This window comes from Anomalospiza imberbis, chromosome 2 (genome assembly GCF_031753505.1).
Source record: "Anomalospiza imberbis isolate Cuckoo-Finch-1a 21T00152 chromosome 2, ASM3175350v1, whole genome shotgun sequence".
NCBI classification, from domain to species: Eukaryota; Metazoa; Chordata; class Aves; order Passeriformes; family Viduidae; genus Anomalospiza; species Anomalospiza imberbis.
Window position 1 is genome coordinate 112270602 of NC_089682.1, and position 24034 is coordinate 112294635.

The 24034-nt window shown below is 39.2% G+C and overlaps 1 protein-coding gene across 6 annotated transcripts; it reads right to left on the reverse strand.

Moving 5' to 3' along the window:
- Positions 1–3646: 3646 nt before the first annotated feature.
- GYG2 (glycogenin 2) lies at positions 3647–22777 on the reverse strand. 6 transcript variants are annotated; one of them, XM_068182597.1, is made up of 9 exons: positions 22648–22777; positions 17084–17225; positions 15178–15352; positions 13864–13948; positions 13144–13270; positions 12025–12247; positions 9619–9759; positions 7789–7899; positions 3647–6054 (listed from the first exon to the last, which is right to left on the reverse strand). In XM_068182597.1, the coding sequence occupies exons 1-9, from the start codon at positions 22658–22660 to the stop codon at positions 5893–5895; spliced, it is 1179 nt and encodes a 392-aa protein (XP_068038698.1). In that variant the 5' UTR covers positions 22661–22777; the 3' UTR covers positions 3647–5892. The 6 variants fall into 6 exon arrangements, with proteins under 6 accessions (XP_068038698.1, XP_068038697.1, XP_068038701.1 ...); XM_068182596.1 differs by having other exon boundaries at positions 13786–13948; XM_068182600.1 differs by lacking the exon at positions 22648–22777 and adding an exon at positions 22296–22446 and having other exon boundaries at positions 13786–13948.
- Positions 22778–24034: the final 1257 nt, after the last annotated feature.

A 24034-nucleotide genomic window follows, 5' to 3' on the forward strand; every position in this document is an offset into this window, starting at 1 on the left:
TTCCTCTGAAAATTAAATTTGCTGAACTGCTGTATAGAGTCAGAGGAGTGTGCTAAGGAGTCACACAGATATCCACGTTACCTTTCTGACATCCAAACAGATAATTTTATCTTAGCCAGCATCTGTGGAAAACCACAGGCACTTTCAGGCAGGAGGAGGAAAAATTAGGACTGGCAGCATAGAAAACCAGCTTTTGTCAACTGTTAGGAGGCCTCAGCCAGGCACAGGGGAATGTGCTTTTCCCACAGAGAGAGGGAGAGGGCAGACAATGCACACAGAGAACATGTAAGCTTTGCAGAAGCTGCTCTTCTGATCTTCTGGCAGATGTATATTCCCCATAAAGCAGATGAACCCAACATCACACTTGAGTAAAATGCATTCGAAGGCAAAAACTCTGTCACAAAAGCTTCTTGAATAACACTGTAAGGAAGAAATTCTTAATTCAGTTCCATAGGTTTCCTTGAAAAATCATCTATAATGATATTTTTCAAAATATATTAATACAAGAATAAAGCCTAAATTGTATGCTTTCTCCCTTCTTTTCTCATGGTTTGTCCCTTTGTAGCAAGGCACAAGGACTACATAAAATGGCCTATTAGGAAAACCTGACACAACTGGCCAATTTCCAAGCCATACAAGAATGTGCCTACACATGGTTTAATATAGACACCATAGAGAGAGCAGTATTACTCTGTAACAAATGAAGTTAGTTTTACTGAAAGAGCTGTGGTTGTACTGTGTAAATGTTTGACATTCATGTTGTATGAAGCTGACTTCCACTTAACTCGTTTGATCATTATTAAATGACATTTGGAATTGTTGCATTAGACTGACTCAACAGAGTAATTGTCAAGTCTCACAGGAGTGAGACAATAAGCTTCTAAGAAGCCTCACTTCACCATGTTTAAATATTAGACACATTGCTTTGCTCCCTGCTGGGACTCAATGCCAGCACACAGATCACAAGACCCCATCTTCTAAGGATGCAAAATAGTTCTGTAACAAATAAACTGCAAAAAAGCAATTTGAGCTCAACATTTATCCAGCTTGAAATTCCCAAGAACTCTGAGTAAATTTGAGAGGTGTTTACATAAATGACCAAGGAGTAACACAAACCTTTTGCTCATGACAGATTGTAGGTTAATATACACACACAGAGGCATATATATAGTGTGGAACTCAATACAACCCTGGAAGACTTTTACAGGATGTTTTGATTGTAATGTTACACCTAATCAACTCCATTGAAAAAACTCAGATTTATTCAAAAGCTTGTTTCTTATTGAATTACCTCACTACTGCATTACCAAGACTTTTTGAATGCCAGAAAATAAAACTTAAAAAAAAAAATTGCAAGTCCCCATGTTGAGATAAATGGGGTTACTAGAGGATCCAAACAACCCTGGCTTCTGCTCTGCCGTTTGTCTAAAAGCTGTAAATAAAAGGTTTGGAAACAGAAAGAATTTATGGAGGTTTGAAAAGAAAAAAAATACCCTCTAAACTAAACAAAACAGGTACCCATCCATGGCATGCGATTAGTTCTGTTCCAAGTATTTAATCCTATGAGAAGGCTCTGAAAATCTCATTGCTCTAAAATAAACAAATTGTCTGTTTTATGTATTTATCATTGTTCAGAATGACGCACAGTGCCATAAAATTGAACAAACACTTCTCCAAGGCAGTCAATGTTATGCCATCCTGAAAAGTATTAAAATAATTACAACTAAGAGACTGGATGTCTTCGAATTTTAGGGATTTTATACCTCCAGCTTATTGAAGTTGAAAGAGTTCTGACAGCAGTCAGAGAAAATTTCAAGAAAAAAGTTCTTGCAACTGTATTTTTCCCCTTTATTAATATAACTCTCAGTTTTCTAGCAATTATTATTTATAAGTTTAAATCAATTATATATTACTGTATTTTTTAGCTACCTTTGCTATAATTATGGTATGATGTTATTACAAAATGAAAGTTTATACAATGATGCAAAATATAACTTGAGTATCACTGCTTTTAATTTTTAGTACAAAAGAAACTATTTATGAGCCATCCAACTTAGGATGAACAGAATTTTAGCTGAAACATTTTGCAACCAATATACTGACAAGACAGACTACTTCAGTAAGCAGTCTTAACTGACACATATTTTTGGAGGCTCTTTAAAAATTTACTACTATGCATTTAATCTCATATATTGGGTTGGTTGATTAAAAAAAAAATCAACCAAACAAGCAAAAAACCCCAAACCAACAAAAATTCAAACCACAGAAATAAAATCCCAAAATAATAAAAAAAAAGGGGGGGGAAACTGGAATGTGAGATTTGAATTAATGAGCTATAAATTAAGAAAACAGGTCCATTTAATGTTATGTTCAAAGTCATAGGAATCAAAACAGTTTAGATTAGGAAAGCAACAGAATAATATCCATTAAGGAATAAACAGACACACTGCAGACTACTTACTGGTGAAAACCAAGCTGTTTAAAAGGAGCACACAAAAGTCTCGAGCACCTGCTACTAACCCAGCCTCCCATTCATGGATAGAAAAATCAAGGTGATGAAAACCAAACAAAACAAAGCATTTTTACAAGTACCAGCTTTAGAAAAATCATTCGTGTGAGCTGACTTATATAGAGAGACAAAAAAAACTTATTTCCCAAGAACAACCCAGATGGAAATATCCTCACAAAACACTAGACAGTAAATAAAGGGATATTTCAAGAACACCAATCTCCTTTTCCTGTAGGCTAGGAAAGTTCATTAACCCACGTCTAAAATTTTCAAGAATTTTCCTTGTGGCGCACCCACACTATCTCCTTCTTATTCACGAAGAGCACCCAATAAAATTGTTGTATGGCAAATAAAAGGCGGTGAATAACTCCAAGCAAATGACAGAATAATTAGCATGTTTTGTTTTAAACACAAGTTTTCCTCTCTAAATACAAAGTCTACTCCACAACAGTAAATCATAGTCTGGCCTTGTCTAAAGATGAATAGTGCCACCAAAAAGCTTACATTTCTTAACTTTCTTTACCCTTAAAATACTTGAGGCTATACCACACTTGGAAAAAAATTGCAGGGGAAGCTTGGTAGGTTTTTTTTTTTCTCAAGACAAATTTCGACTCAGCACTGTGGTTCATGGCCACAGGCAGCCCATAACACCCCTCAGAGCTGCCTGTGACCCAGGATTTCAGAACTGATGGCCATAAAAGCCCAGAATGCTGCCTGAAGCACAGCACTGGATTCACATACAAAATTCTCCCTTTTCACACCCTGGTGGCAGCAGCTGTGTGCCAGAAGCCACTGCAACACTACATTGCCAGTAACTAGTTCAATTTTTTGTGTGTGAAGACAGGACACAAAAATTAGGGCAGAGCTCTTAACAGCTATACTTTTCCATGAAATACAACAAACCAACTACTGTTTGCTAACTCAAGAGATCCTAAACATGATTATTATGTATGTCTGTAGAAATAATCATTACTCTCAACTTTTAATTCTGCTCAGCAGGTAATGCTAATGTCTCAAAAGTAATTAAATAAAATTTTAAAAAGAAATTAAAGTAACTAGTTATTCACAAGTAATATTCCCTGGCATAATATAAACAACCTATAGCTCTTCATCATCTGATAAGCACATGACTTCATATGTCTTTTCCATTTCTTTTATTTCCATTACAGTATTGTACTACAATTCTTTGCAAAACATTGTATAAGCCATACAGATTACCATTGTACATATTAACAGTTTGAAATGTACTCAATGACACATTTGACTAAATTCATATGCCTATTTTTAAAATCTTTCTGTTACTGACTTCATATCAGTAACTTTTCTTCCATGATCTGAAATAAGATCTAGCAGTCAATATAAAAAGTACATCTGCATGAAGCATGAGTTCACGTTGCTGGCTACAGCTTTATGTAGTCTTCAAAAGCTGTTAGGAGTATATTAGCAACAGTGTTTATTAAACAGAGGACTTTCTCAGAAGTGCATGAGGATCACTAAGAAACAAGGATAACCAAATGCCACGTGAGTAAGGGCACACTGCAGCTGCTGCACTGGGCCACAGCACCAAGAGGTAGAACACACCTACCTGTGTTAATGTGCGAAGGTCGCCTACCCAGGAACACAGGCTAGCGAGGGTGCCAAGGTTAGGCAGAGGGAGAGCTGTTCTCAATTTCTCTGCTGCCCCTAAACACCTCACTTGACCTAGAAGCTTGTATTCAACAGAGGGATTCCTCATTTAAGAGTTTAAGGAAAAACGGGAACTAGATAAAATCAGAAATATCCTACAAACGTGAAAGAAAATTCACTAACCTGAACATTAGGAAGTCATTCTAAGATACTGAAAGATTTTTTTTCTTCTTTTAAGGGACCTTTTGACTCTTTCATTCCTTTCCTTTTTTGTGCATTTATTCCCTGCCCTACCCTCTTATCCTTTTTGATAGGAGGGAAAAGAAATAAGATTTTCTTCTCCCCTCCTATCCTGCTCTCCGTTTTTCCTGCTAGCATCTATGCATAATGGTACATCATTGCTTTCAGACAGAATTGCCACGATATTTCATTAGGTATCTCTCTGCCAAAATTTGTGATGTATTTAGACAAAAACGTTTCAAGTCCTGCAACATCAGTGCAGAATTCTTATTCCAATATTGAGCAAGGTCACAAACAAGTGTCAAATCTATTAATATATTAGCATAAATGTCAAGACTCTTTCTTTAAAAGTTGTTTTGCTTTGAAAAAAAGTATTTTACTTGTTTGTTAAAGTAAACTCACTGAGATAAGTCAAAGTTAAGTACACAAATACACAAAACATTGCCCCATAACTGTCCTTAATATAATGCAGTCTCATCAGTGGATTTTTTTCTGGAATTTGGAATTCAGAGATTTATTGCTTCCCACACACAGCTGTTGTTAAAAGATCTTCAGAGGGCCTGTTTACTAAAACAAGTGCCAATTTTGTTTTCAGTTGCACTCAAATTGCCTGCAGGATGGGGCAACAATGCTAAGCCAAAGAAGGCCTTTATCAGCTGCAGTCTGAAGTATTGTAAACAAATTTATAAAAAGCACCAGAAGGTTTACGCCATACTGTCAGCTTTTTTTTTCTGACTACACAACTCAGAATATGCAACTAAAGCTTACAATATCTTTAAAAACATCAGTATCCTATCGCAACAATATAAAAAGTGAACATACATTATCAATCTGTCCTAAAGAGTTTTAAACCATGCTTCCTCACACTAGTTATGGAGCTGAGCAGCTGCCTATAACTGGGTAGAGCATCCACAATTGATCTCAGATGAAGTCTGAAGTTCCTCTACTCCTAAATGTGTTTAAATTAAAAAGTTTTGTTGCAGACTCCTATGAGTCCAGGATTTCATCACTTCTTTCCCATATTGAAGTCTACATCATGGTCACCCTAAAAGGTGTTAATTTGGTTTCAAGAATAAGTTCTTTATATTTAAATACTTTAAAGCAATTTCTGAATGTACTTTGGGAATAATCTCAGTTTGGGAAAAATTCAACTTCCAAAACAATCTCAACTTCCAACATGTTTCCTACACATGACTGTACCTGCAGATTGGGTGCATCAGGGAAGAGTGATAAATACATGAGAGTTCATGCTCAGAAAGGTACCATTCATTATTCTTTAGAAGGCACTGTGTGAGAACAACGAAGATGAGACACATGTAACAATAATGTCCAGGCACATTTATCAGTTAAAAACCTATAAAAACCTAATACCTGATTCTGTATCTGGTAAGGTCCCCCAAGAATGTCTGAGGATCCATAATCTAACTGCTGACAGCTAAACTGGTTAAGACAGCCAAGTATTCAAGAATTGCATTTATAAAGAAATCAATCAGATGGGCATAACAGTACACCCTGTCTTAGTGTAAAAATGAATCCAATTTCTTTTTGATATGTTCAAAAGCATCTTTCCCCATATAGTCCATGCGCCCTTCCTCCCATTTTCTCCGTTCATCTTCTGGAGCTGGTTTTGCTGGTTTGAAGTGAATAGACAGCTCTGAAACAAAATGTGCAACCTCATTCTGTGGGAAGAAGAAAAAGAGTGGGAAAACAGTCATTTGGTTTTTCTTTTTTCAATATTGTGACGTTAAACCTTAAATGATAAACTTCTGCACTGTATAGTCCAAGTTAAAACAATGAAATAAACAATATTCAAATGTTCACTCTTGTTTTGATAATGTGACCTCATTTTCCCATGGTTTTACTACTTTCCATGGCATCTTTGAATATATCAAACATTTATTTTACTGATCTTAACCCAGATCTTGGCATACTCAGCAACAATACAATGAAAATATTACAAATACTGCCTGGTTAGAGTAGAATACCTGCTACAATGAAGAATTTATAATTTACCTGTTCAAATCTTGTCTCTAGGCTTTCATGTAAACATACATTTCTAGAATTTTTGGTAATTATTCTTATTTGAACTCCAGTGAGATCAATATTATTTAGCAGATGTGAGACACATTGTTTAATAAATTAATTCAAAATATGGACACTGTTCATTATACCAACAGCTAGTCCATTTTGAATGACACTCCAAAATTAGAAATGCTGGTTCAAAGTCAAGTCATCATAGGTGCACAAATGGAAGACACATTATTAGTGATAATTTCTACCACATAAAAGGAAAACTGTGTCCCCAGTTGACCAATGCCAGCAAAAAAGGGAACATCCCAACAATTACAACCTGTAATAAAGATGAAAAATAACAAGGACTAATCAAGGCAGCCACTAAAAACCTGCTTTCAGTACTACTCAAAGAGGCTCATGGGAAAACAACCCATCTCATGTTGTAAACAAAACTGAAATCAACAAGAATGGCTTTCTAGTGAAGTCTTCTCAAATTCAAGGTAAAAACATTTCAGAATAGAGTTCATGGGCAGGAATCAATGTCTTAACCTGCCTAAATGCCCTGGAATATCCATTACATCTGTGAGTTTGGGGCAGATAAGGCATAGGACTTGTGGAAGACAAGGTAAGGTATTTCAAACAACCAACATGCAGTAAGGTGTGAAGAGTTCTTTCTTTATCATTATCAAGTTTTATCAACAGCTTTGGAAGCCATTACCAAGATGACCAGAATCACAATGTTCTTAGAAATTAAGAATTTTAGCTGGGGCCCAAACACCCCTGGCTGCACAGGAGCTACAGTTTTGCTTCTCAGTCCTAAAGTATTTCACTACAGTGTTTCGCAATCATACAAAAAACCTCATTAGGAAAACAGCTGTGTTATGTACCTCACAAATCCTTAACATCCTGTCAACCCCATCAACACCAAGTCTGCCCCTGTTGCCACACTGCCCACATGTACAACTATCTATAAATGCAGTGCAAGATCACAAAGGAAAGCCTAGTCACTCAGGCTCCTGCATGTTCCCTTCCCACTTGCTTGGAAACATCACTTCAGCAAGCAAAAAAACCCACAACAAAACAAAACACAACAGAACTAACAAACACAAAATAACCAGACAGCTTTGCTTGTGTTAGTATAGGAGAACTAAAATTAACACCATACATTGATTACTCGGGTGTTAGCACAGGAAAATACACATTTAAAAACTCAAAGTTTTGAAAACTAGAAAAGGATCACAACACAGTATTGGAAACACTTAAGGAATTACAGAGCTAAAAGATTAAGGAATTTATTTGCACATTGCATTATAATTAGTAGAGCTTTCCTAAAATTATGTTGGCAGCAAAGACGCACATGCAGTTATCAACAGATGTTCAATGCACAAAGCTACATGTACCATTTCTGAGGTTTTCTGAAATGCAGGTTGAAATACAGGTTGTTCTGAAGGTCTGCCAGGCTCAGAGGAATGGACGTTAGAATCTCTTGGTTCAACTTCATACACAGGTTGCTAAAATACAGCCACTGAGGTTTTATTAAGAGAATATTTTCTCATAATTTCCTTTTCATGAGAATTCATACAATACAATACAATCACTTTCAGTCTTGGGGGAGGGTAAAGCAATGGATGGGAGGAAAGCAAGGAAGCACATTATCACCAAGGAGAAAATTCAAGTCACCCAGCTTTAGCTATCAAAAATGGCATTGAATCAAAGCTCCTACTACAATCAATCTAGGATAAGTACCTCCAGAGGGCAGCTCATCTCATCCTAAAATATGTTCAAAGTGGCTCTCATTTTTCAGTGACTACACATACAGCCTGGGAAGCAAGCTTACCATTCATGATTCCTACCATTCATGAGGCCAAACTTCAACAAGAAAAATCTCATTTCAGGATTATAGCTTACTCTCACATAAGCTTGAAATAAGAAAAGAACAAAGTATTCCTAAACAGTGGTAAAATAGATTGCCCAAAATATATTGTCCCTAATATTTGTTTTTGACAGATAGCAAAACATAAATGAGTAGACGGACCCAATTCAAAAGTCTTTCCCCCCAACACAATCCCACAAGACTACTGAAGCTGGGCAACAAAAACTGGAACGATGGTACTCTTAAGTAAGAAGGGAACCAGGCTATTACTTTCTAACTAATATGGTCTTCTGATAAGCCAATCCTAGTAATTAAAATACTAATAGAAATTTTAATGAAACTGCTTTAGGTGAACATCATGATTTTTTTTTACCACAAACAAACATCCTGATAATGTGTCCCTATTTATTTTACTCCTTTCCAATGAAGTCAGATGCATAAGGCACACAAGAAAATACATCCTTTACAGATAAATTATTCTTAAGTTATGGAACTGGAAGGTTTGCAGTTTTCCTTCAGCTCCTTCAGACTCGTAAGGGAAAGGGAAGAAGGGGGAGGATGCAGGGTAGAAATGGGAAAGGAAAATTAGAGTTTTACTTTATAGAGTAACTATAGCTTAAAGAAATGAAGGAAAGAACATCTTGAAAGTTGTCTTCATCATTCTAGAGTGTAGTTCACAAATTACAAGAGATGACATTAGAACACTAATTTTATTTTCTCCCAGTTGTACCATAGTGTAATATGGTTTATCATGCAATATGTAATGCCTTACACCTGCAGAGGCATTGTGCTATTATGTCCAACTTAATTCCTGCATAAAATAAGGAGATTCAGTGCAACAGAAACACACAAATACAAGAAAAGTGACAAAAGAAGCAGAAAGAATGCAATATTAATCAGTGGATTTTTCAAGGCTCTCCTTTTTGCTCAAGTCACAGAAATTTGAGAAACAGTTTTCTGGGTCAAGACTTGTAGGAAAAAACTTTCTGCAGAGGAATGATAGAAAGGATTATAGTTTTAAACATATTAATTCACAAAAATATTAATATTCAAAAAATTACTTTGGTAGCAAATTTTTTTATATTACATTTGATTAAGAACTTAACAACTTTCAATAAACAACCTCTTTCTAAAATGCAAAGCAAACTCTTTCAACTTCTAGACACATCATACATGCATAACTAAAGATTAAAGATAATAAATAGGCTTTAGATTGCTTTTAATGCTAGTGAGAAAATTCAATTGCTACAGCTAAATTGAGGATACCATTTTCCAGATCAGAAGCATAATGAAAGAATCTCCTCTTAGTATATAATTTGACTTTGTTTCTGCATATAATAATGTACAACACACTCACAGCTTTGAAAGCAAGTTCCTCGGGTGAGCATGCTGTGGGATTTACTTCACTTGTCTGCTCCGGGAGCTCAGGCTTTTGTAGAGAGCTGGCCACGTAAGGACTGACCTTCTTCAGGGTAACTTCAACTCCATTGAAAGCGTGCTAATGAAAACAAGAACATCTCACCACTGAAATACAATTTTTCAGGACGGCAATAACTTATTTACAACAGTTGCACCTCCTTAGAGGGTTTTCATCATTTAAGGAATAACTTAATGCAAAAAAAGTATATGGTCCTAGATTTAGAGCATGCTGCAGTTTAGGTTTTTGCTTTTTTGCACTCGTAGGTACACCAGCATCATGAGGTAAATCCAACAGGTATTTCCACCTTCAATTACCATAGTTGAAGTATTTCTTTAATACACAATGCCTTAAAAATTAAAGCAAATTAAAGTATAAGATCAAAAACTACTTATTCCTTCCTCTGCTTTCCAATTTGTTATGAGGTTAACAAGCCAAATTATTCTCTGGGGCTTTGATGGTAAATATTCAACTGATCTTAAGAGGACTATGCAATTAGTTCAATTATGTTAATAATTTAATATTACAAGAAATTAAGAAAATATTTGCATATGCATAAATGGGATCTAATTTGTCATGTCTGGATACAAAATTAAAAATGGTACTTCTACACATTTATTTATGTTACTGGTCTCTTTAGAAATCATCTATTTATAAACAGATTTTTTTTATTCTATTCGTGAAAAGCACACTGCTGCTTTTGCTTTGGAAAAAAAAAGCACAGAGATCAATAAATGTTTGATAACATAGGAGTACTGCACATAACATCTTAAATGCAATTAACACTGCTTTTGAAACCTGATTTATTTGTTATGACCTCATAAAACAAGTTATAATGTAGTTCTGAAAAGGTAAATTTTATTACAGTTCAAGAGCTAGTTAGATGGTCTACATCAATTTAGCGACAAGAAAAACAAGAGTCTGTTTGTTTCATGGGCCAGATTATCCCTTCTCTGGCTCATTTGTATCATATTCTGTATGCATATACATTACCATAAAAACTTTATCAATAAAGAAGATGGCTGCAGGATATCTTGGGAAGGCAGATAGTGCAAGAAATCCTTCCTAAATGGCTACTTTGGACACTTCTACCAACCAACAGATACTAAGTTTTCCCATACATATTGGAATTGCATGGCAAGGTTTTAGTAGCAGGGTGATTCCAGGAGTAGCTTCTGTGAGAAGCTCCTAGAAGCTTCCCCCACACCCAATGGAGCCAATGCCATGTGGCTCCAAAATGGGCCTGTCACTGGCCAAGGCCAAGCTCATCAGTGATGGTGGCAGTGTCTTTGGGATATAAAATTTAAGAAGGCGGAAAACCCTCCTTCTTAAAAGAAGGAGGAAGGAGTTTCCTTGCAACTGGACAGAGGGAGGAGCGAGAAGATGTGTGAGTAACAACCCTGCATGCACTAGGGTCACCAAAGAACGAAGGGGAAGAGGTGCTCCAGGTGCCAGAGCAGAGATAGCCCTGCATCCCATGGTGCATCAGGATGTCCTTCTGTAGCCCATGGAGGTCCATGGTGGAGTATAGATCCACCTGCACCCCATGGTGGACCCCACACCACAGCAGGTTGATGTGAAGGAGGCTCTGACCCCATGGAAAGCCCACTGGGGAGAAGGCTCCTGGCAGGACCACTGGGCCTATGAAGAAAGGATCTTGCAGCGGAGCAGGTTTGCTGGCAGGACTTGTGACTCCATAGGGGACCCACACTGGCACAGGCAGTCCCTGAGGGACTGCATCCCACAGCTCATGGGAAGGACTCATGTTGGGAAAGTCCATGAAGGACTGTCTCCCATGGGAGGGACTGGAGCAGGGAAAGAGTGTGAGGAATTCAAGCCCTGAGGAGGAGGAAGGAGCAGCAGAGACAACATGTAATGAATTGACCACAGGCCTCATTCCCCATCCCCATGTGCCATTGGTAGGGGTGGGGGGAGTCAGAGAAAACAGGGAGTAAAGTTGAACCCAGGAAGAAGTGAGGGATTAAAGTCGGTGTTCCAAATTTGGGATTATTTCTCGTTACTCTACTCTGATTTGATTGGTAATCGGTAAATTTTATCTGGTCCAATTTAAATTGGTAGATTTGATTAGTTTCCTGAAGGTCAACCTGTTTCAGCTTTGATGGTACCTGGTGAGAGATATCTCCCTGTCCTTATCCCGACCCATGAGCCTTTCCTTACATTTTTTCTCCCCTGTCCATCTCAGAAGGAGGGTGATAGAGTGGCTTTGGAGGGCACTTGGAATCCAGCCAGAGTCAGCCCACCACATAATATAATTTCTTCCTTTACCAATTTTCAGAAGTTTTGGTTTCGATTCCAACATATTCCCACTAACTCCTTCTCAGTTACCTTGCATTCCTCAGATTCTGATTCTTCCATCTTTTGAAGTTTTTCCAACAAAGGCAATATACTGGCACTGTATATATTCCACCAGAGGGCAAGAAATGACAGTTGATGAAAAGATCCAGAGGTGGTTCCATCCTGCATAACTCTCTTTGTTTGAAAGTTGTATTTGTAGTTCCAGGGCTTTGTTGCTCCCAAGAAGTGAACAACTTTGGCATCCCTGCCAAAACTGCAGAGATCAAATATACAGGTCTATACATAAAATATTTTTTAGCTTATATAAACTTCTAGAATAAACATGCTTACAGGTGAGGTAATTTAACATTTTGCAACAGCAACACATATGAGATTATATGTAGTAATATTTTGTTTCTATCTTCCTGGTTTAATTCATCTTGTTTAACATACAGAAAACAAAAAGTTATATTGTCATTTGCTTCCAGCTGCTAATTCCAGTAGAAAAGTTCATGAAGGAAACTGACAGGCTCATGCAGTACTCTTTCCAGTCCTCCTTCATGCTCTATTCACAAAAAAAATACATATCACTTCAAATATTTAATCACCAAAATTGGGTATTACTGGTCCCATATTAAAAATTACTAATAAATACACTGGCCTAAGTTCATCTTCCAGCAAGAGTGTATTGTGCAACTGGAACAGAAATTCACAACACCCTAAATCCAACTTGCCCTTTATCAGATAGCATTCTCAACTGCGCTGTCTGGAATCATATAATTAGTAGCACAAATTTCATTTCATAGAAGGACTAAGGACTGCCTCAAAAAGTTTAAGCAATGCCAATTGTTTCTCTAAGAAATTACTTGAGAACAAAGGAACAAGCTTAAAAGTAAGCTTGTAAACTAGTAAACTAATGCCAAAGTAATTATATTTTGACAAAATGAAAGAAGCTTCTTTGAAAGAACATAAAAGACAGTATAGCCAACTCTGGGACTCTCCCTGTGTCCAGACATTCACATCAAATTTAAGCTTCCACTGCATGGTTTCTATATAAGATCATTTGTGATACTGTAATTTTTAATTAACAGAATATGTCATTATTAATCTCTCTTACAAAAGGATGTTCTTTAACAAACTACAGAGCTTAACAGAAGTGCTGTTACTTACTGATTGAAAGCAGGAACATAGGTGTATACAGAGCTGCTGCTCAGGTTATAGAGGAAAGGCAAGTGTTTGCCAATATCTGCTGTTGCCCAGCTGCTGAAGAAGCTGTTCAACAAGCCTTGATCACCTCCTAAAGAATACATAAAACAGTATTACCATAACATGCGTACACTAAAATCTGTATCAAAATTTGGATGGGAGTGAGACTGGGGACTGAGATTGGTGTGTTCATGGGACTCCAACTTGGACTTGAAAATATGGCCATATGAGCATGTACAAGTGAATAATACTTGATTCACTCCGATGCAAGCTCAGTGTAAATGAAGTCCTATTGTAATATAAGAAGGAAGGAATAGTGTCTGGTCTCCTTCACAGCAGAAGACTGAAGATCAGATGTATTTCTGTCTCCTAAGCCAGACAGCAAAACTAAAACTAACCGAACAAGACTCAGACACAATCTCTCTTCAGTGCCATTTTCTGGGAAGCACAGCCCAGAGTGAGTCAACAGGTCTTAAATACAGTCTAAGAGGCAAAGTTCTGCACCTTGAATTCTTACACAGAGCCCAGAGAACTCCTGCCTTCCTCTATTCTGCCTGATAGCATGGAAACTGTCTTGCACTTTATTCCTTACACCTTGCTCCTTACCATCAAAGCTGCCATGTTCAGCAGCAAACTGGAGCAGCAGGTTGTGAGTCTTCAGGGAGGGCTGGAACACAAAGACACCACTATTGAAGCAGTCAGGCCAGCCAGGATCAGGAGCTGCAGAAAACTCTTCTCGATCAAACAACTCATCAACATTGCAAAGTACCTTACGGAGAGCAGGAAAAGAGAAAAAAAAATGTTTGTTTAGAGCAAGCATTGTCAAATTAGTACCAATGGAGTAAATTGACAGTTTGGCCTAGTACGTGGCTTGCAAAGCATAAAAGCAGTGCCATTGTAAAATATGCTAGAGGTCAGAACCTCTATTTTTGATATAATAAGGCAACATTAATTGTGATTCCCCATGATTTCTCTGATAAAATGCAAAGCCTGTGAAATTATTTCATGAAGCTTGGAGACCATCCAAGGTCCCTTTAAATATTATACCATGAAAACACACAATTTCCTTCTTTCTTAACTCACCTTTCCATAGTCCATTATTTTTGATAACTACAACAGAACTGAATGAAAATTGGGAATCTAAATCATTTTAGTAAGCAACAGACTGAATAAAGGTAGTAGAAAGTCTGTCTCTTGCTGCCAGTTTTCTGATGTTACTTTAGTTCAGAGATTTGCTTTTCTGTGTTCTTTTAAGCTTCACAAGGAAGTGGGAAAATCAATCAGGTTAAGGCAGAGAAAGTTTGTGGAAAGACAGCTGTGCAGTCAGTGAAAGTCAGGACCTGCACCTTTCACAGCCACTGTGAAAAACAGAAGAAAATCTTTTACAAGTAAAATTACTTAATTTAATTTTTTAAATAGACAAAAATTTGCCTTCCTCCTTTAACATTAATGTAGAGCAAGAAATCATAAGCATTCCTCCTCAAGAACTTAATTTGGTTTCTAATTCAAATACAATCCTATTAAATTAAAATGCATCCCAGTCTTTCAGAGTGAGCCATGAAAGCAAAAGGGAAGGCTGACATGATTGTCCTCACCAAAATTATGACCATTTTTATCTCTATACATCTAAAAACTTTAAAAAAAATAATGTTTGGAACTTCTTTTTTTTCTATTTTAAAACCATCCTCCTTTCCTGACAGAATAATTCCAAACAAAAGTATTTGAGAGAGATCTATTTTAAACTTCTGCCAGAAGACCCAGTACATAGAGTTTGTGATCTCTTTTAGGACAGTCCTGAGGCTACTCTCCAAACTGAATTTATTTTTATGCAGCCAGCACAACTGTGAGAAATAACTAAAATGTGCCAGGATGGGGCTCCTGCGACCTTGTGACCGCCAGCAAATCTGGTCACTTCACAGGCCTGAAGGCTGCCTGGCAAGGAAGCATCCCACAATCAGAGACAGACACAAATGTTTCCATGGCTCCCTCTCCACTCACCAAAGTGTCTGCATCCATGAAGACACATTTGCTGTAATGAGTAAGTGTCCAACAATGAAGCTTAGTGAAGGTTACACCCAGTTCTGGCCTCTGCATCAGAGCCAAATGGACTGAGTCAGCACTGTCGAGCACATCCACCTCGATCACGTCATCAAATACGCTGCTGAGGACCGACCTACCAGAGAGAGCAGTGGAGACAAAGAAGGGGATTTAGACAAGTTCATCAGAGTTCACTTCATGCACGAAAACGGTGACACACAGCATGACATTAATTATGACAATAACCAAAGCTAGATCGATTGCTTAGAGTAAGAAGTCAGAAGAGAAAAGCCTTTGGAAACAGCCTACTGAAGAGGCAGCTATCAGGCCATAAAACATTGTCTCCTCAACTATGGGGCCAGCACATCTCAAAAGTGAGAGCTGCTGCTTGAAGGAAAAAACAATCCTTATTCTAGTCACTTATCTCCTATGGAAACACCAACAGAAATTAAAGCAGCTTCCATCCTGCACAACCGATTCCAAAGAACAGCACCATATCGTGTCCCCTCTGCATTCTACAGGATGAAGCACGCACTGGCGGCACACTCATTTGTACCTAATGTGCCCAAGCAAACACTGTTTCAAAACTGCACCTTGTATAAGGTGCATATATACTTGCTCACCATAAATAATTCCTCAGTATTATGCAGCATCTCAAATGAGACTTTAAGCTAAACATTTTTTTTCTGTGCATGTATTTCATGGGAATTCTAAAGGTAACACCAAAGTAGCTAATTTTCCTTCTGGAAGCAAGAAAAAGAAGTCTTTAAAACACAGCTTATTTACTTACACTAGATGATTATAATCTAAGTCCTCAATGCCTCACAAACACAGAAAAAGAAAGCCTGTGCTGTTTGAAATCCAGATATCAGGGTCTTTAGCTTTTGCCTGATTGATCTTCAAGGAACAGGAACTAACTGGCAAAGAACTAAATGAAGTACAGATTATTAGAAGTTTATTTCAGTGATCTGCTTTTTTTTTTTTTTTAATGTTATCCTTGATTTAAAATACATATTATAAATTCTTTTCTTCCCACTCAATGGACATGAAAAGAATTACAGACTTAGTATCCACCCATGCATCAAATGGATACAGTATTCCCTCAGGAAGATTACAGTGCTTTGACAATGTCCATACTTTGAAAGTCTGTAAAAACAGATTTTTGTGCATCCAGTCATAGCAAAAATGTGAACATTTATTTCTTGAGCCAGATGCATTGCAAACACCTTCACATAGCATACAGAAAATAGAAGCTTGCACACTTCCTAAGACATAGCAGATCTAAGAGTTTAAGTTGCTATGGCATGGCATGCCTTTTAACAAGTGTCACAGCCCTCCAAGTAACACGGCTTGAGTTCAGACTTAATAAGATTTCTGTAAATGCTATTCTGCAGTGCCTGCAGAATCACAACACAAATTGGAAAGTGATTTATACAAAAAAGAAAAAAAACCCTAATTTCTTATCATGATAGCTGTGCACCAATATTTTAGAGAACATTAGTCTTGTGAAATTGAGCCCTTAGGTTTATGGAGAGTTCTGATGTCACAGCTGGTTATGTATTTTGCTCTAAGAGAGAAAAAACCGGAAGAAAAACAAGAGTAGTGCAAGACACTGAAAGCTTAATTCCAAATTTTCAGCTTCTCAATTATAAGACAAATTCCAGCCACAAGCTCTACTTCTGCAAGTGAATTCTTAGTAGGCTTAGGAGCTTATAATGGATGTTATTTGAAACTCCTCTTAGAAATCACTAGCCAAGAGGGAAGTTCTAGGCATATTGCTGTGAAATTCACAGAAACCTATTAAAATCTTTTATGCTGTTGCTTATTCTTTCACTATTTAAATCTCCAAATGCACATTCATACTTACCTCATCCCACTGGAAACCTCTGGAGTAATTAGAACTGCCAATTTTCTGGATGTCTTATGATTCCTCAATGACTGTCCAAGAACAAGAGCACCTTGACAGTACACATCATCAGTAGCAAGGGTCACAAAGGCTTGATCTGTTACTGCAAAAAAATACTCAGAAGAGTCACTTTACAATTTTAATGTAAGCCCTTTTAGCTTGCTCCCTCCTCTTCCAGAAAAACAACAGTCTGTGGCTTATACAAACCATATTGTGATTATAACAACCATTCCTGTGATGAGACTCCCCTCAAAAGTCACAATTGAATAGAAAACCCAGTGAACATGAATGCAGAATGTATGTTTCTGATGTTTATTATTTTTGTTTACCTGATTTACACAATAGCAGGTATAAAATTTTTGCACTAGCCTTAAACAGATAACTCCCTAGGTCTTATTGCCGAAATACAACGTCAGTCAAAAAAGCTGATCTGTACATATTTAGATTTTATATTTAATTAACATAGTATAATATAACCAACAAGGAAGATGTTCTTGCTTATACAGTGCCAAAAGCTAAGGAAAAGAACAAGATGTTGAGTATTAGCCAGAAATGTTCTTTCCATAATGCCACTGAATCAACCCAACATTATTTTTGCTCTGCCTTCTTTGTACTGGGGTACCTGGTGCTGGCTGAACAAGTGCAGAGAAATTCCTACCAAGATCAGTACACCCCCCAGAAGCTGAAAATCCCTACATCAAGTAACTCCAGAGAATTTAGAAGGGTTCCTTATTGTCAGGAAACACATGAGGAAACAAGTTAAGATAAAAAAGAAAGCAACCTACACTCCTGCATAACAGAAGAAAATGTATTTTATAAAGATACCACTCCTGTGGCATGATCATAAGGGGCTGCTTCTTCAGCTCTGCCCTGTGACAGAACCACCACTGTCAGAGCTCTCCTGGGGAGAACCCATAACTGAACAAGGTGAACGGCCTCCTTGGAGCAGAAGGATGATACACAGTAGGCTGCAAAATTAACCAGAACAAGATGAGCAGGTCACACAGATGGTCACACAAATGAAGAGGAATTCCACTGAGCTCGACTGAAACTTCAATCAACTCTTGTGTTAAAATACTTGTTTAGAACTACCATCACCTTAAGGGATAGGCAATTGCATTAAATAAATTAAAACAACCAAACAATACCAACATAAACAACCTGTCATACAGTTTCCAGGGTCTGTGAGAAACACTAGGAAAGAATCTCACAGAACTAGTTGCAGAGAACCCAACAAATGACCTCATGGCTGCCTCAGCCAGAGGCTGCCAAAATGAATGAGTTCTAGCCCCTGTCACTGAGATATGCAGTAAAGTATGGTTGATGCCCACGATAAGCTAACAGATACTAAGCATTTTTATTTTTCACATCCTCCAAATCCGGAACAAAACACAGGCCCACTGCTGTACTGCCTTTTCCCCCAACGTTTTGTACTTTTTCACTTATCTCCAGCCAGCTAGCTTCATCTGAAGCACACATACCTTATATTTGCTGACATTGCCACACATCCCCTGCACCTCAGAAGAATCCCAGAAAGTGTCAGACTTGGCCAAAAAAACCCGAATCATCCACCCAAACTTAAAACAATTTGCATAACTCACAGCTGAGTAAAATCCAGTAACATATCTAATCACAATTTCCAGACAAAGCAAATGAAGAATTGAACTTTCAAATGTCCCATTATAATAACAGCTCAAGCCAGTTATAGGTGTTCCAGAAATCAATGAATAAGGAGTTGCTTTAAAACAACAGATGTGAAGTAAACTGCTCCTACTGCAGTTTTCCCAGAGGGTTAAAGGAATAAATATAAGCATCCCAAAAAATCAATGTAAACCAGAAAACTGCTGAAGGCTACTTCAGCAAAAAATTTATTCTGAAAAGATGAAAACGGTCAGGAAAGCAAAGCAGTTTTGTGTTAGACAACAAGAATCTTCAGCCAAATAAAGGTAATAAAACAACTACTGAGAGGAATGTGGGAGTTAGGTTAATATAAAAAGACCAAATTGTGAAATGAGGGGGAGTTCCAATCTTAAAATACAGTTTAAAATAACAACCACAAAACTGAGCACAATCTTCACATGACTTTTCCAAATTCTTTTGGCTACAGAAGCTGAATCTTTACTTCAGTAATACATAGAAAAATACACAAACTACTCATTAAATGGTTCAGCAAACTGGTATGGAAAATTACCACTTCCTCCAAATGCTTTCTTGCCCTGTACCTCTGTGGTCATAACCACAAGGAAGCAAACTGCCAAACAACTGCTGCTTCCAAGAAACTCTTGCTGATACCTCACAAAGAACAGAAACTAAGGGTCTGTTTTGAGAATCAGATGTGGGATACATGTTACAGCCTTCTTAATACAGTGAACCATCATAGAGATAATTGAATAGATAATCAAATTATTGACTGAAAATATTTAACATTAAAATATTTCTGGTGTTAAGAGAGAAGCAAATCCTAATGATTTTAAAATCATACAGGGGCATCACTAATTCATAAAGGAACCATTGGAGGTTTAAAACAAAAATATTTTATCATTACTTTTCCTTTCATCTAAACCTTGTTTTCAAGTGTTATTTATCTTGCCTTGTTTATAAAATTCTTTGGAATATAGCCTAATAAGTCAATATTTTATTTTTATAAATGAAAGTAAGGGTCAGGTTTTCATATACATTTTTGTAAGTAAATGGTTTACCTGAAAGTTTCCATTTAGCTGAAACATTAAATCTACTGTACACAGAGTTTCACTCACTGACTTTAAAAGAGCAAATCTTCTTTAAGTTTGAAAGCCAGAGGTGTAGATATTTAAATTTATTGCAACTGTTTTTTGGTTTGGTGGTTTTTTTGGTTTTTTTTTTGGATTTTGCTTTTGTTTTTGTTTTTTGAAGCATCTAGGAGACCAGTAAGCATAGCTTTAATTCTTTGTGCTGAATGAGAGTAAGATTTTTTTGTGGACAACACCTACTATTTAGGGTATTAAGTTTTCAAGCAAATTGTTTTCAAGTTGTGGATCCTTATGGCTAATACAATACCACTGGCTATAAGTGAACTATGAGAAAAGAAAGTGTATTTTTAGAATCCCTTTTAAACTCTGTAATATGAATTTATAAATCTGATCATTTGTCTTGCCTGGATTACCACAAAGCACATAATGATGCAAATTGAGAAGTCATTATCATCAGAAGTGTCTCCTCAGTTTTATTACCTAACAATATTTTCTTAGAACAAAACAAGGATCTTCAAAGAATTCACTAACTGAGTTATTCTAGAATCTGCTCTGCAGCTACACAGAAGAGACAGCAAAAGTAATGTGAACTACTACAGTCAGGGTGATCTTATGTGGAACTTGTAACAGCTTTTTTAGCCAAGATCACCAACTTTTATGCTACTTATTCATAGAAGTAATACCTATGATACTGCCAGAGGCAAAATTCTTTGACAGGCGTGGAAACTAATTCTAGGGCACTTAAAAGGTTTATTTAGAATATGAACAGAGCAGACAGGGTGGTGCTCACTTTCATGTTCAAAGAGAAAAAGAGAATTAAAAAACACCAGATACCCATTTTGAGAATCAGGAGTGACTGATAATAACAAGTTCCGAGTGACCCAAGTGCACCTTCCAACGTCAAGACAAGTTTAATTAGGATAGGGAGGTTTTTTTCACAATCCATCAGATATAGATTTTAAATTATATTTTTCTGATAGACAGAGGAATGATAGATTTAGTCCAGCTGTAGCTCCTAATTAACAATTCAAATTTGCCAAGCTGCCCCCTGCAAGAAGGCAACAGGAGACCAGACACTCCTATGTTATGATTTTCCTGTAAGAACATTCTAAATTACACATTGTCATCTTATGCATAAAAATAAGAGCAGATAAATCAATAGCTAAAAGTCTCCAACAGGGTGTTTAGGTCCCCAGTGCCATTCATACTAACCAACATTGTACAGCTACTTTCCTAAATTCCTCCCTGATACCATCTGTTGCTCTCTTGTCACCTCCCCCCTTCCACTCCAGAGACAATCTGTGGGACGAGCGGGCTGCAGCCTCGACCTTTACCCACTGAGCCAAGCAGCTCTCTGAAATCCCAGGTGACAATGACACAGCTCCAGACCACAGCACGAAGTTTCCTGACACCAGTTCTGTTACTCCCTCTCCCACACGAAGGATTCTCTGGATCTTCCCCCAGAAACACCCTGTGAAGGTGCGGTAGACTGCTAAAAAGAGAACACAAGCTGTAGGCTTCTCACTTCTCTGACCTAGCACAGCCATACCCTGGAATGAAAAGCTCTGCTCCTCCTGACACCCACAACCTTATAAGCAATCAAGAAATATTTTATTACAAGTAGATAAAATGAACAATAGTGTCAGAAAATAACCTGAGCCCTACCAAAAGTTATTATGCAAGTTTCCAGCAGAGGCAGTTCTTGCCCTAGTAAACAAATGACAGCTGGCAGTTTTAATTCCCATGCTTTCTTAGATCCAATACCAGAAACATTGATGTTCCTAATGAAGATAAACAAGAAACACTTTACACAGACCTTTTTATAACAGAATTTAAATTGACATTCAATGGCATACAATATTTCTTTTGGCCTAATGAAGTTCTGCCTCATTCAAAACCAGCTTCTCTCTTATCTTTTATTAAAACAATACTGAAGTTTAGTAGGCAGAATTACTGCTCTTGTGTTGGAAGAGCACTTGATTCCAGTTCTTTGTAGATTTTATTATGTGCTTTCAGTTAAAAACTTGCATTCTGTTTCAAGACTCTGCAATGTTGTTATTCAACAGATAGCAAATGATCCTCATGAAAACTCAAATGCAACAATATCATAAGATGCAAACAAGCATAACACATAACACTCAAAACTAGTCCCAAAACAGTAATACACCAGTTTGAAAATGAGTAATAATTGGTAATAATTATTAGAAATAATTGCTTAAGAAATCCAGAGCCAGCACAGGGAACTTCATGGTATATATCAAGTTAGATGTTTTCCATCTTTCCATACCATCCTTCCAACCAAAAGAAAAAATCAAATTTAAAAAAATCAAAAAACCAAACCAAACAAACAAAAAGAGCCCTCAACCAAATGAAACCACAATGCTCTAATCCTTTCATTTGCAGATTCACTTTCTGCATCTTCCCAGTGCTGAAGTGCCACATACATGAATTCAAACTTGGGATCCATCAGACTGACAGATAACTGACACCCTTCAAATGGTTCAGTAAACCAAGATTTGTGGGAGCTGCTGCTCTCAAAACTGAGAAAAAAGGAAAAAAGCTGTGTGTGTTCAAGAGCCAGAACAGCACCTGCACCTACCCCCTGTGATGCCCTAAAACCAGTACCTCACGGCTTTAAGGATAACTGATTAAGACCAACACCACTGCTGTGTAAGAAGGGGCATGAGAAAGGTTTCTCGGAATCTGCCTTAGCCTGAGACAGCCAGCCCCAGCCTGTCACCCTGGGGATCCACCAGGAAAGCGTGCAGAGACCCAAGCAGGCCAAGCTGTACATACAAGCAGAACACATAAATGAGTTCACCTATTTCCTCCATCACCCAGACAGTTAAAATCCTCCTCCGGAGCTGCTCATTACAGCACAGCACTCTGCTGCTAAGAAAGCAGCAGACCCTCGCCCGCACCGGGACATGATATGAGAAGGGCAAAAGCCCCGGGGGCTCCAGGCTGCGCTGCCGATCGTCCCCGCCAGCCCCGAGAGGCTGCTCACGGCAAGCCGGGCGGCGGTGCTGCGGGATGGGGGTACTCACCGGGCATGCTGGGCAGGCGGGGGCCGGCCGGGCCGGGCCGGGCCGGGCAGGGCTCGGTCCGCGGCACCCACCGCTCCGGCCGCCTCACCTGCGGGCGGGAGGGCCGCTAAGCCGCGCAATGGGATTAACCTCCTTCCTGCTGGAGGCAGTGGCAGGTGACTTACATTCGCAGGGACTCCTGCGCAGCAGCAGAGAAAAGGCATTAGCGGCGGAGACCACGGCGGGGGGGTTGGTACGACCCACCCCGCCCCCGCTCCGGGCGCTGGCTTTACTGCGGGAGGGGCGCGCTCCCTGCCCCGCAGCGCTCCGCTCCCGGCCGCGCACAGCCCGGAGCTCGGCCCGGCACCTCTCCCGGGACACGCACACCCCAGAGGTCAGCCCGACCCGGCACCTCTCCCAGCACACGCACACCCCAGAGGTCAGCCCGACCCGGCACCTCTCCCAGCACACGCACACCCCCGAGGTCAGCCCGACCCCGGAGCTCAGCCCGGCACCTCTCCCAGGACACGCACACCCCAGAGGTCAGCCCGACCCCGGAGCTCAGCCCGGCACCTCTCCCAGCACACGCACACCCCAGAGGTCAGCCCGACCCCGGAGCTCAGCCCGGCACCTCTCCCAGGACACGCACACCCCAGAGGTCAGCCCGACCCGGCACCTCTCCCGGGACACGCACACCCCAGAGGTCAGCCCGACCCGGCACCTCTCCCGGGACACGCACACCCCAGAGGTCAGCCCGACCCCGGAGCTCAGCCCGGCACCTCTCCCAGCACACGCACACCCCAGAGGTCAGCCCGACCCCGGAGCTCGGCCCGGCCCCGCAGCCCGACGCGGCCCCGCAGCTGCCCCGCGCCGGGCGCGGCTCCTCCAGCACACGCGGCGCTCCCGCTCCATTGGCCGCCGCGCGGCTGCGCCCACCCCGGGATGGGAGAAACCCTCGCTCCCCTTCCTCCTGCTCCCTCCAGTCCCGTCCCGTCCCGTCCTCTGCTCGATGCTCTGGGTGCCCTCCGGGTTTCAGCCGCTGCGACAAAGCCTCCCCAGCACGCACAAGTATCTGTGGAAACCGTGAGGAAGGGACACGGCTTGAGGAGACTCTGCCGCGGAAAATACCAACCTCTGTGATGGTGAGGTGGCAGAGT

What these genes read in the sequence shown, in the direction of transcription:
- GYG2 (XM_068182596.1), bottom strand. An exon ending in GAGGTTTCCAGTGGGATGAG is followed by an intron (nt 15,353 to 17,083) that starts GTAAGTATGAAT and finishes TCTCTCTGGTAG; the next exon opens with GTCGGTCCTCAGCAGCGTAT. An exon ending in TTCAGAAAACCTCAGAAATG is followed by an intron (nt 6,055 to 7,788) that starts GTACATGTAGCT and finishes TTCTTCCCACAG; the next exon opens with AATGAGGTTGCACATTTTGT.